At 40.4% G+C, this 12,968-nt stretch overlaps 2 protein-coding genes across 5 annotated transcripts in view; one reads left to right on the top strand and one right to left on the bottom strand.

Annotated features, from left to right (window-relative positions):
• Positions 1-12,968, top strand: part of LOC307147501 (splicing factor U2AF 35 kDa subunit-like) — a 225,512-nt gene that overhangs the window by 141,584 nt on the left and 70,960 nt on the right. The window lies entirely within an intron of this gene.
• Positions 4,843-12,693, bottom strand: hsf2bp (heat shock transcription factor 2 binding protein). 2 transcript variants are annotated; one of them, XM_079852172.1, is made up of 8 exons: positions 12,653-12,693; positions 11,700-11,847; positions 10,299-10,402; positions 9,707-9,856; positions 9,416-9,557; positions 9,180-9,297; positions 8,708-8,811; positions 4,843-5,844 (listed from the first exon to the last, which is right to left on the bottom strand). In XM_079852172.1, the coding sequence occupies exons 2-8, from the start codon at positions 11,761-11,763 to the stop codon at positions 5,618-5,620; spliced, it is 909 nt and encodes a 302-aa protein (XP_079708298.1). In that variant the 5' UTR covers positions 11,764-11,847; positions 12,653-12,693; the 3' UTR covers positions 4,843-5,617. The 2 variants fall into 2 exon arrangements, with proteins under 2 accessions (XP_079708298.1, XP_079708297.1); XM_079852171.1 differs by lacking the exon at positions 12,653-12,693 and adding an exon at positions 12,232-12,572.

Below are 12,968 nucleotides of genomic sequence, written 5' to 3'. Positions count from 1 at the left end.
TGATTCTCGCGAGATTTGTCGGGACGCCACCTCTCAAACTTGCACTGCTGGTTTTGCCAGCGGCGTCCCCCGACTGCTTTGCTATCGGGATGATTCACCCTACTACGAGTTTGTTTACCATCGAAATGATTTCAAAGCTGTTATATTAAGGTACAAATCTTGCATAGTGTGCCTTTAATTTGTAAATAGCAGCATGGGAATCAGGCCATAGTTGCATGGGAATCAGACATAGAGCTGTATGGTTTCTATTAACAAAAGACAATAAAGAACAAACAGATAGTAAATACCATGGAAATACCAAGCATTAATAAAGTATATAAAAGACTAGCTAGCTGAAAGACTAGCTAAACAGTTTAGATAAGTATTACCTATCGTTAATAAAAATGCCTGGTGAAATGTATACCGATAAACTAAGTAGGTCACCGAAATCAGGCTGGTAGCGCCACACCAGTATTGCCAGACGTTCGATAATTATCGTATTTGTACGATAATTTTGATCTCTGTACGTATGATCAATAATGAAAAAAAAAATCCCATAATGTACGATAATTTCAGAATTGCGTGACACTTCAAATGATGGTTGTTGCAATCATAGGGCTTCTATACTCATTGATCTAGCTGTGGATTCAATGTCTACCGTGAGAAGAAAGTGAACATTACACGTCTTCCATCTCATCTCACATTATGTCTTCTCGGCCAATCATCGTGGAGAATGACTCTCTCTTTAGTACAAGTTAATGTTCTTTTTGTATATTGTATACAAAGTTGTATATCATTAACATGTCATCTCTGTATGTTTTGGAAGAAGAATAAAAAAGTTTTTTTTTTAAAACGTTACTTTGCGGCGCTTAGGTCAGTTTTTTTGCAAGCTAAGGTCGATATTTTAGTAATAAAGTCAATAAATAGTAAATAAATAGCTGTATTCTGTACGGACTCATGTACGTCTCAGTTACTAATGTAACCCTCGTTCCCTGAAGGAGGGAACGGGAGATGTAACGTCGACGTGACGACGTAATTGGGATCACTTCAGGGAGCCCTATCATCTTCGAGTGTCTACAGAACGAGCCAATGAACGTTGGCGTGCGTGAACCGCGTCATGCGCCCCGCCCCACAGTGCAGGTATAAACAGGAGGCGGGCGCACACACACACTGTTTTTCGCTGAGGAGCTGAGATCATGAGAACGGCCGTACAGCGATGGTCAGCAGCCGTGGCGACGGGACTTTACGTCTCCCGTTCCCTCCTTCAGGGAACGAGGGTTACATTAGTAACTGAGACGTTCCCTTTCAGTCACTCACGTTCGACGTAACGTAGACATGACGACGTAATTGGGATCCCATAGAAAACGCCACGGTTGCTGCCACATCCAGCGCCCTACGCAAGACTCTCAGCCCCCCAAATGGCTGGGGCGGAAGGCCTGCGTAGAGGGAGTTCAACTGCTGTTTATACCCCACACAGTGGAACTCTTTGGATAACACTGGGAAAGCATGCCTATCCAGGGGAGAGGGACGCTGCAGAAGCCACATCCTGCCAAGGGAAAGACACGGGCTCACCGCAGGGAGCTGATTGTGGAAGAATACCCCCCCCCCATTGGCAGATCATGTTTTGCTTGTTTTAAGCAAAAACTCAAATTTTATTTATTTACCCAGAAAACAAGACTTAATATCTTATGTCATTTTATTTTACTTTAGTAAAATAACGTTATGCATCTTTATTTAAGAAATGTTTGATATTTGGACTGGAAACAAGACAAAAATACTAAGTAAGAAAAGCATTTTTTGCAGTGTAATAACTGAACTTGTAACAGTTTTGTTGCAAAGCACAATATTATGGTGAAATTAGATCTCGTGTTTGAGTTAATTATTGTTAAGCATAGCAAGAATCATAGCAAAAAGGCTAACAAATAAGAGTTATACCTAATATTGCCCCTTCATTCATGACATGGATACCGTAATCATACAGAGAAAACATAGTTGCATACCTTTATCTTTCGCTCGTTTCTAAATTGGGCACCTGATGGCTTTGACCTTTCTTGTCCATCTCTTATTTGGCACTCGATATCGACAATCAACAGATTTCCCCTGATCCCCCCCCCATACCAACTGTCACTCACAACGAGTCACGACCAGAAGTCAAGACTAAACCAATTCACCTTGGTGGTGGTGACCAAGTAATCGTTTTGTATTACCTATTTTTATTAGCCATTCAGACAATTCAGAAAAACAAAAATGTGCAGGAAATATAGAGGCCTGTATTTATAATATTATGAATGAAATGTGCGTTATTTGGAAGAAAGTCGAGGTGTGACTTACTTAGATAAATATTTGGATCCCCCATTCCCCCCCCCCGTCCGTTCCATTTGGAAGAGACCCAGAGGTTAACTGTCATCCGCGCCCCCTCCCCTTTCCCCTTCTCAAACAAACAGCTTCTGTGCACGGCATCTTTTCAGCAAGCAGGGGCGCCTGCAGCTGCAGGGGGCGCAAATGTGGCAATTCCCCACACAGTGAAATGATAGATAATAGAAAACCGCTTCGCGGCGCAAATGTTTTTTTTTTTCTGCTCGTGCCGGCGGCGGCGCCCCCCCAAAAATGCCGCCCCGGGCGATTGCCCGGTTCTCCCGTGCCAAAAACCGCTACTGCAGCCTAGCACAAGTTACACAAGCATACGAGCACTAGGCCTGGCGTCAGACGCTCCGCAGCATCCGACTGCCGAAGGGGTGCGGAGAAACTCTACAGGGTTCGCCTGGGTAGGGAACTCGACTGGAGCAATAAAGCGCACGTATCCGTTCCAGTGGAGGGGAGTGACGCAGCAAGCCGACACTAGAGCGGGAAGCGAGCACACAGGAAGAAACCGGCTCAACGCGTAGGCTATAAAATCTAGCAAACGTCTTAGGTGTCGCCCAGCCCGCAGCTCTACAGATGTCTGTCAGCGAGGCGCCGTGTGCCAGTGCCCAAGAAGAAGCGTCACCCGAGTGGAGTGGGCTTTCAACCCGGGCGGGCAGGGCACGCCTTGGGCTTCGTAAGCCAAGGCGATGGCATCAACTATCCAGTGGGCTTGGAGACAGCCTTTCCCTTCTGTCCCTCCATGGAGCAATGCCGTCTCCACGACTTTCATGAAGACACGGGGCGACAGGGCCAGCCCAAAGGTTAAGACTTTGTACTGATATGCCCGTTCCTCGAACGCAAAGCGAAGAAACGGTCTGTGTCGAGGGAGAATCGAGACATGAAAGTACGCGTCCTTCAGGTCGATCGCTGCAAACCAATTTTGGGGACGGATGCATTTGAAAATGCGTTTCTGCATAAGCATCTTGAACGGCAGCCTGTGAAGTGACCGGTTAAGGACACGTAGGTCCAAGATTGGTCGTAACCCACCGCCTTTCTTGGGTACAATGAGTACCCCGTCTCAGTCAGACAAAGGCAGCGTCAGGGCGTGTGTCGACGCCGAGCTTCTCCGCGTCCTCACCCGGGCTGTCGAAGAGCTGGATCTCGACTGGTCTACGCCGGAAGAGCCAGCTAAGAGCCGCCTCGATGAATGGTTCCTGCCGGGGCGCCAACAGGCCAGCGGCCAGCTCCATTTTTTCCTGAGGTCCACGTGGAGCTCAAAAAGTCATGGCGCGTGCCCTACTCGGCCTGCCTGCGTACTTCTACCTCAGCAACACTCTCATCACTTGACGGCGTGGAGGAAAAGGGGTATGAGAAACAGCCCCCCCTAGAGGAAGCGGTGGCTGCGCATCTTTGCCCTCCCACCACCGTTGGATGGAGGTCTAAGACGGCACATTTTCTAAGCCGTGCAGGATAACTTCAGCTCTCGCCGGCCGAGCCTATGCTTCCGCTGGTCAAGCTGCATCAGCAACAATAAAAACATGTCAAAAGAGACCAACGAGACAAGAGTTTGCCTGACAAATGCAGAATAAATATGTCAACGAAAGGAGCTTTCTCTTCAAGCTTTCGCTGACAAGGGCTTTTATCTCATGATTTAGTTATTATCTCTACCTCTATTATATCTACCCCACTACCACATAGTCCTATACATAGCGACTACTGTACAAACTAATATTTTTAGGAAAAGACTGCTAATGGACTTACACTTAATTATGAATTGACTATACAGCCACTGTTTAAAACATGAAACATCATATAGACATTAAGATGTTTTTTTATCCTTTGAAATCAACGTTTTTTGAGTGACGTGATAATGTCAGTTTTTATCATTTTAACTTTTAAGTAATAATCAAGACATATTGTCCATGCATTCAGATCATTTTTGATCTTTGCCTTTCATTTTGGTCTGTATGTACCTGTCCTCTCCCATTCACAAATACTTTCTAAGTAGGTGAACAACAGTATGTGACAAAAGTATATCCGAATTCAGAGTACGCATAAGAGAGTATATGCAAAAAGTACCAGGACGACCTTCTGCATCCAGCGAGATTTTGAGTGTGCATACGATATTCAAAATAAGCACATACATGCCTATGAATTCGGACATACTTCGCTCACATACCGTTTTGATAGTAGGGAAGTATGCTCTCGGATGTAGTCCTCATGTTTTTGCCGGAATAGCTGATTGACGTCAACTTTCATATTATCAAATTACTTCATTTCCTCTTTCCATTATCATTATCTGCCATTCAACAACAGGATTATGTAATTTATAAAAGGAACACACATTGTGGGTTGTGAGAATGTAATAAAGAAAGAGAAAGACGTTATGAAACCTGGCTGATGGTCTTTTTTTGTTGCATTTCTCTGAGATGGACATCTTACTAATATGCTTCACTGACAAACACTTTTACTGCAGAACAAATCATCATCATCATCATAATAATAATAATAATAATAAAAGAAACTTGTGAAACCTTTTAATTGTATAACCTGAAACATAACATTGCAAAATAAATATACATATGAACAGTGTAAAGGAAAAGGAGAAAGACCACAATCAAAGCAATAAATCAAAACGAGAACATTCTATTAGTCGAACAGTTGGGGAAAAAACATCAACTGAAAAGCTCTGCATTTAACTTTTTAGATAGACTGGGCACCATTATGTTTAACATTTTTGCTGCTGACTTCCAAAGGGCTATAGGTCAATTGGTTCCGTGACGTCTAACTCCTATCTGCTGATTATTCTGCTGCTGTCCTAACAGTGATACTACGTTTAGAATTCCACGCATGTTGGACAACAGAAATGGCTGTTGTTGTGGGTGTGCTAGAAAGGGCAGCACACATACTGATTTGATGATAATCATTGTATAAAGTGATGTAATTTGCACACAGAGTATGTAAGAATGTGGTACAACCTCTCTGTCATTTTATAAAAGACATGCACATCTATCTATAGTGGTGGTCAGCATTTATGTCACAAAAAAGATTTTTACACATCTCCAGGGCCACAGTAAAAATATGAAAACTTAATAAAAAAAACTATGTGGAATTTTTTTTTGTGTGTACAAAAAAGGTTAGCACTTGCTTCAGCATTACTTACAATTGGAACTCTCTTCTTAGGTTTCTTTAGATGATTATACCTGTAACATGGCCAAGTCTCAGAACTTGTGGTTTGGTGGATCTAGATCAAACCTAGACCTCTCATTTGTAAGTGAGTATGAAAGCTTGGGCCTCATTGCTCTTTCTCTGCGACTTTAGTGTTGGTAAAGCTAGCCAGATCTTCCAGTGTTTCCTGGGCTGTTTGTTTGAGAGCGGGGTGGCGACTTGAAGCTAGATGGTGGATACGATTGAGTGGGAAAGAGCTGAGAAAATCAGTGGTCATGTGTGACATGACATCTCTCTCTAGCAGTAAAGACTGAAGGAGCCTCAATGACTGCAGACACACTTCTGGGTCAGGGTCTGTGGGAGAGGGAGAGAGTGTGTTTCTTTGTTTGTCAAGGAGGTTAGAGAGACGTCTGTAATCCACTACACCATGGGTTCCCAAACTTTTTTGTCAGCTTGAACCCCTTAGACGCAAAATACACTATATGGACAAAAGTATTGAGACACCTCACCTTTAGACCAACAGGGATTTAAGGACATTGCATTCTAATCACATAGACATGAATATGTGTTTTGCAGCTATAACAGCTTCTTTCACTCTTCTGGAAAGGCTTTCCACAAGATTTTGAAGTGTTTCTGTAGGAATTTTGACCCATTCATTTGTGAGGTCAGGGATTGATGTTGGACAAGAAGGCCTGGCTCACAATCTCCGTTCTAGTTCATCCCAAAGATGGGGTTGAGGTCAGGGCTCTGTGCTTCTTTTTCTTCCACACCAAACTCATCCAACCATGTCTTTATGGACCTTGCTTTGTGCACTGGGTCACAATCAGTTTGTATTCATGCTGGAATACAAAAGGACCACCCCAATTTGTTCCCCCAAAGTTGGAAGCATAGCATTGTCCAAAATGTCTTGGTATGCTGAACCATAAAATTTTCCCTTTACTGGAAGTAAGGGGCCAAGCCCAACCCCTTGAAAACCAGCCACATTCCATTATCCCTCCTCCATCAAACTTTTTTATTTTTTGGCACAGTGCAGTTAGGCAGGTAAGGTTATCATGTTATCCGCAAAACCCAGACTCATCCATCAGACAGAAATTGAGAAGTGTGATTCATCACTTCACAGAACACATTTCCACTGCTCCAGAGTCCAGTAGCAACTTGCTTTACACCACTCCATCCGACACTTGGCATTGTACTTGGTACTTGGCATGCATCAGTCAAGTGAGGTTGCCCAGCCATGGAAACCCATTCCATAAAGCTCCCGCCGCTCAGTTTTTGTGCTGATATTAATCCTAGTGGAAGTTTGGAACTCTTCAGCTTTGGATTCGGCAGAGTGTTGGAGACTTTTACACACCATGCGCCTCAGCACTCTGTGACCCTACTTTGTGACTTTATGTGGTCTTCTGCTTCATTGAGTTAATGCTGTTCCTAAATGCTTCCACAAACTGACTTATTGCAAAGGTGGCATCCTATCACAGTACCACGCTTGAATTCACTGAGTTCTTCAGAGCGACCAATTTTTTTCAAAAGTTTACAAATGTTTGTAAATGCAGACTGCATGGCAAGGTGCTTCATTTTATACAACTGTGGCAGCAATAGATCTGATTGAAACACCTGAATTCATGAATTAATACTTTTGTCCATATAAGGGCTTTTCACACTTGAAATAGATAACCCTGGGTCACTCTAAACCCCGGGTAAACGGAATTCTAAACCCTGGGTTATCTTTATTCATGTCTCACTGCTCATACTATACCCAGGGTTAACAATTAATCCTGGGTATTCATAAGCTGCCGTTTCACACTGCACATTCCTAAACCCCAGGTTAAAGTCCTTATTTGCATATATGTGGTGTCAGTGTTGACTGGACAAACACAGCACTTGCCCTGTTTACATAAAGGGTATACCATTGTGCGTCCTCATATTACACATTGCTGACTGTAATATCAAGTTTTTTCTGAGTGAGCTTTTCAAACTATAAGGGCAAGAATGAAACGGTCTGTTCTTCACTCCAATAGACACGTTTTCCATTGTCGTTTGACATTTTTCCTATCATATGCAGAAACGGCTGTTTATATACATCGCGTGGTGTTTACGTGACTGCCCAAAGCGCGTGAATATAAGGCATGCGATTGGTTGTCGGTTGCTAAGCATCTAGTTGTAACATTCTAACACTGCATCGTTTCACAGTGTACAAGTTTGGCACTGCAATGCAGAGTTAACACCGAAAAAGCGGTGCAGGGTTTTATAACCCCGGGTGAAAAGCGGTGCTAACCCCGCATCTAAATTACAAGTGTGAAACGCTCCTTTACCTGGGGTTAAAATCGGTGTTTAGAACGACGATAACTGATAACCGGTTTAAGCGCAATATGAAAAGCCCAGTAGTGTATTTGCTTGAAGTAGCCACTGAGATTTTAAGTTAATATTTCAATAATTGAACATCACATTTGCATGTTCATGGTTCTCTGATGTTGGTTAAAGGTCACATGACATGCAAGTTTTTTTTAGTAAGTGTTTTAATTATATTTAATTGTTTATATATAAGGCGGTACATATATAAGGCTTACTATTATTACTATTTTAATGATAAAAATGAGGATATACAGTTTATTACTGTTGTAAATTACAATTGTCCTGTAAAATAAAATACATAATTATAGGACTAATGATTATTTTATTTTATACTGCAAGTTACAATAATAATATACAAGTATTTATGTCTTAAATTCTTCACTTTTAAAAGTTCAAATCTGCAAGATTTTATTTTGGCGGAATACTGGTGAAATGTTGTAAAGTTCTATCCCCAAAAAATTGTGGAGATGTGTAAATAAAGTGAACTTTCCACACATCGCTTTGCCAAAATGCACGTTAAACTCATTTTACATACAGAGATAACGTTTGTGAGAAGGCAAGGTGCTCTGATGCTGAAAACACTGTAAGCTGCATGTGTGTAAGTCAACAGACTATACGATTATTTAATTAAATCACAGCATTTGATCTGATAACACACTACGGTATATCTTGATTTCAGTTTTATTTTGACTAATTGTGCATTTATTTATTTCGTCAACTCCCAAACCCCCTGCAGTTCCCTCGCAAACACCTATTTGGGAAACCCTGCTCTACATGAACAGTGTTGTGATGCTGTCTGACTGGGATTATATGAACTGTAAAGTTTTGAGAAGCTCTCTCAGAAACTCACAAACATATACATACACACCTTCCAGAAGCGTGCACAGAAGAGGTAGAAGTCCAGGACTCTCACTTATAAGCTTCAGTCCGCTCACACTGATAGTGATGTTATATAAAGCCATTAGCATCAATCTGCAAACAAAAATATAAAGTTACATACTTTCAGAAAGTAACACATACATCAACTTACGAAAAACATTATGTACAATAACAACTCAATTTCTTCTAAAAAACCTGCATGTGAAAGTAAGACTGCATATTGGCTCAATCACATAAGTGTCCACGGGTAAAAAGAAAAATCTTTTAAAAATCTAGTTAAAACATTTTATTCATGACTCAGAAAATGTCATGTGGTGTAACCATTATGTAAAAAAAAATTGTATTACATATTTTCCTTACATCCTGAAAAGTTCACATCTTGTTTATTATTTTCACAAATAAAACATTTAAATCACAAATATCAGTCATTTTCGGATGTGTAGTTTTAAGTTGTGACGTACACTTTGAGTTTTGGAAATACTCCTGGTTTCATTAGTCCCAGTAGCCGCATCAGAGTACCCAAAATGACATGGGCAGAAGAGGACAGGAAGTCTCGTCCACAAGACACAGCAGCTACATCTAAAACAATTGAATAGATGAAATGACCATTTCAAATGTTCTTGAGATGGTAATAATATATAAATAAGACATGACCGTTAGATGGAACTAGTATTTAAAACAAACTCTATGCCCTCACTTGTAACAACGCCAGCCAGTGCCAGAACGAAATGATGCTCATGTGAGTTGTAACTCTGTTGTAGCTTTGCATCGTCATCCAGAAACTTGATGAACGACTCCAAGGTTTGACCTGCTATGCTCAGGAAGGGCTCCAGTTTACCCTGTGGACACACGTGTATACAGAGTAAACCTACTCGGTTGAGGTAAAACAAATGTATCATCTTTTTTTTCCCTTCAAAACAACCCAGGTTTCACTTAAACTGGAAGTCACCGCTTAATAGTGTCCACTCTCAAAATGGTACAAACTTACATCAGCCAATATGTCTTTGATCGCTTCCTCCCTTTGAGATGCACTCCAGAGCAGGGTGCAAGACGCAGAGCCCAGCTCAGTGCAAAAGTCTTTCTGTTGCTGCAGCTGCTCTCTGCACTCCCATAACTGCTGCTTTAGAATCAGCTTCTCCTACAAATGTAGGAGATACTCACATAACAACCTTCTTGACTCCTAGGCCCTTCATTGTCAAAGATAATAATCAAAGGTCCCCAAAATATTTCTGGTACATTTTTAAACTTTTGGCAATATATAACAAATGAATATATTAAAATGTGTATATTAATATGACTGAATAATATTAATATAAATAATTGAACTAAACTTCAGCAATTTCTACCTGATAAGATATTTTAGAGCTTGACATGTATATTGGTTAGTGTTTCCAATTCATTTGTCAAATTCATTTGTTTCAATTGTTCATATGTATAACATAATTTTTTGTTTATACTTATTTTAAAGCTTATTTTGTCTTCTTTTAAATAAGCAGGTGCTTTCTTAGAATCTTCCTATAAATCATGATGTTTATTTTCAGTGTGGTCTCATCCTTTTCTTTACTCCTCTATTTTGGTACCTGTTTCTCTCTTTGACAGTCGCTCAGTGCAGCATCTAGTCTGGAACGGATGTGCAGACAATCATCTCTCTGTTGCTGCTGGTCACGGTCACTGCGTTCTTTAACTATAACAATCAAGAATTTTTTAATAAGTCTACAGTCAGAATTAACAGATTAAAGATTCACCATTTAGTATTGTTACAAATGCTGTTAAACAGGGTTGTGCACCATTCAGAACCGAATTGAGACGGTCTTTTAAATTTTGGTTCAGTTTCAGAATTTGTCCTGAATTTAAATTGATCTAGGGAACAGGATGCTAAATTGCAATTTGAATTTGAATGTAAGTAGCAGAAATGAATGGAATAACTGGAACTGTTAACTAGAAGAGTTTAAAATTATAAGAGTTTGTCTTTGCAAATACAAACTTTGATTGTTGGGCTTTAGCTATGTTTTGAACAAGCTATTGTATAGTGACAAATATTGTATAAGTACTGTAACTTTTGAAAACCATTGACCTTATTCACAACAGCGTTGTTAACGGGAATGAAAGCGATACTGTGAGGGATTTTCAGTGGATTGTACTGTCATTTAATGTGTTTTTGGATTGTTCTGCTGACAAAATGTCAGTAGACAAAAAGAAAAAAATCCAGACAACATAGCTGTGAAAAATTATATGTGATCTAGGAGCTTTCTACAGCGGATGCCATTGAAAACATCCAAGCTTTCATACATGTCATGGCACTGCTCTGAATGAGTTCTATCCACCTTTTTCTGCTCAGTCTAAACAATGCGTGCTGCCATGACGACGACTCCGGTTTCCTACTTCCGTTCGTAGCGCTTGACCTGTACTAGCAGCGAGAGAATGAGTTCAAGCTCCTCGTGTGCTGTTGTTATTTGTTTTAACAATTCAAAGAAGATTTCAAACTTTTTAGAAACTGAGTGTTTCGAGCATAAGACAATGCCCATGTCCGGTTCCGTATCAGATACATTCAATAAAGTAAACGTTTAGAGTGGTTAGCGTTAAAATTGAACTTCTCTCGCTACTAGTACAGGTCAAGCGCTACGCACCGGAAGTAGGGAACCGGAGTCGTCGTTATGGCAGCGCCCATTGTTTAGAGAAGAATAAGGTGGATAGTGGAAAAATGCTTTATTTTTTCAGAATGCATTAACCTGGTTGGTTTCTTCTAAATTGCGTTAGATTCCCCTTCCTGTTATTCCAATTAAAATTTCAATTCAACTTCCTGTGAGTTGTGGCCAGTTTAATTCAAATTCCAGCTCCTGAATTAAAATCTTTAGTTCAGCTTTATCTAGGCTATACTATCGATGTCTATAGCATGTACAAAGGACATATTGTTTTCATATTAGTCCATATTATTTTGTGTCATAACTATTCGCTATTACTATAAAAGAGTTTTTGCTTACATGCGTCCAGAGACCGTCCTTTATGGATAGTATCAATAAAGTCACAATTGATTACTTTTGGCATAAACTCTCGTAGTGTTCTGACTTCTGCCTCCAGTTTCTCCAAGTCTCGCTTTCTGACTCGAACGAAGCAATCTGATCCCACATCCTTTAAACACACAGGATCATTTTTGTTTACTGTTAGAGGTAGACAAACGTTACAATGAAAGTCTGACATTGGACAGGGCTATCTGCTGTACGTACGGTACAAAATTCCCCCTGAAGTGTATTATGTATTGAACGTGTGTTAGTGGTGGAACAATGACATCTTGTGGTAATGCTGATGGTTGCGTTAGTCTTGATACAACTAGGCTCGTTTAAAACGTCGTTATAACTGAGAGTTGGTCTTGGACAATGATTAAAATGGTTACAGGGGTATAGAAATATCAAACACACATTTAATTAGCTTACTAGCTTGCTAAACACTAAAAGCTTTCACCCACTTAACTGAACTAATTTCTCAGCAACAAACTGGTAAAAATGGTAAAGTTACCTCTCCTGCAGATGACAGAGACAAAACATTAGCTGTATTGGTTGCTTTCATTTCAAAAAGTGCAAATTTGATTAAGACCTCTGGATTTGGACGAAATACCTCTGACCTATTAAAATGTTTAACCGATGTCTTTAGCGCCCTCCACTGTTCGGCGCAAAACAAGTCATCATCTCCCTGCTGTCACCCATCCCCCAAACCGACAACAGACAGGGGCGCCTCCGTGAAGTTTTATAATGTGGAGTAAAAATCGATCACCGTGATTTTGCCAGTAAGACTTGTTCCTGGATCAACATATTTTGAACAACATTCCCGTCCAAAAATATCCTTCGTTCTAACACTACCCCCACCCCTGAACCTTTCCCTACCCTAAAGTTATCCCTAAAATCAAAGGGAAATAATACAAATGTAAAATCACACAAACCTCGTTATAAGACTAAACTTGACTTGCACTTTAAACTTGTTGATCCAGGAAAACGTGGTAGCCTACTTGGTGAAAACAAAAAGGTGAACGTGATTCATAGGTCGGATCGGACCTGTAACCTGCAATGGTTACTTCAAGGATTTATACTCTGATTAAATTATATTTTGACTTGCATGAAACCAGTTACTTTAGATGTTACCACATATAAAGCACACTATTGAGTTTACATTTAGACAGCCTCGCATTAATATATTAATCTTTATAATTATTAACACCATCATGCATTCAATGTTCTGTGAAACGCGTATTTTGGTTT

The sequence above is a fragment of the Squalius cephalus genome (genome assembly GCF_949319135.1).
Source record: "Squalius cephalus genome assembly, chromosome: 2".
NCBI classification, from domain to species: Eukaryota; Metazoa; Chordata; class Actinopteri; order Cypriniformes; family Leuciscidae; genus Squalius; species Squalius cephalus.
This window is presented reverse-complemented; position numbering and strand designations above follow the sequence as displayed.

Excerpts from the sequence above, each read along its gene's own strand:
- hsf2bp (XM_079852171.1), bottom strand. The coding sequence starts at position 12,282 with ATGAAAGCAACCAATACAGCTAATGTTTTGTCTCTGTCATCTGCAGGA. Across the intron at positions 10,403-11,699 it reads AGGACGGTCTCTGGACGCAT|TTAAAGAACGCAGTGACCGT; the intron begins GTAAGCAAAAAC and ends TGATTGTTATAG. Across the intron at positions 9,558-9,706 it reads TCAAAGACATATTGGCTGAT|GGTAAACTGGAGCCCTTCCT; the intron begins GTAAGTTTGTAC and ends GTGTGTCCACAG.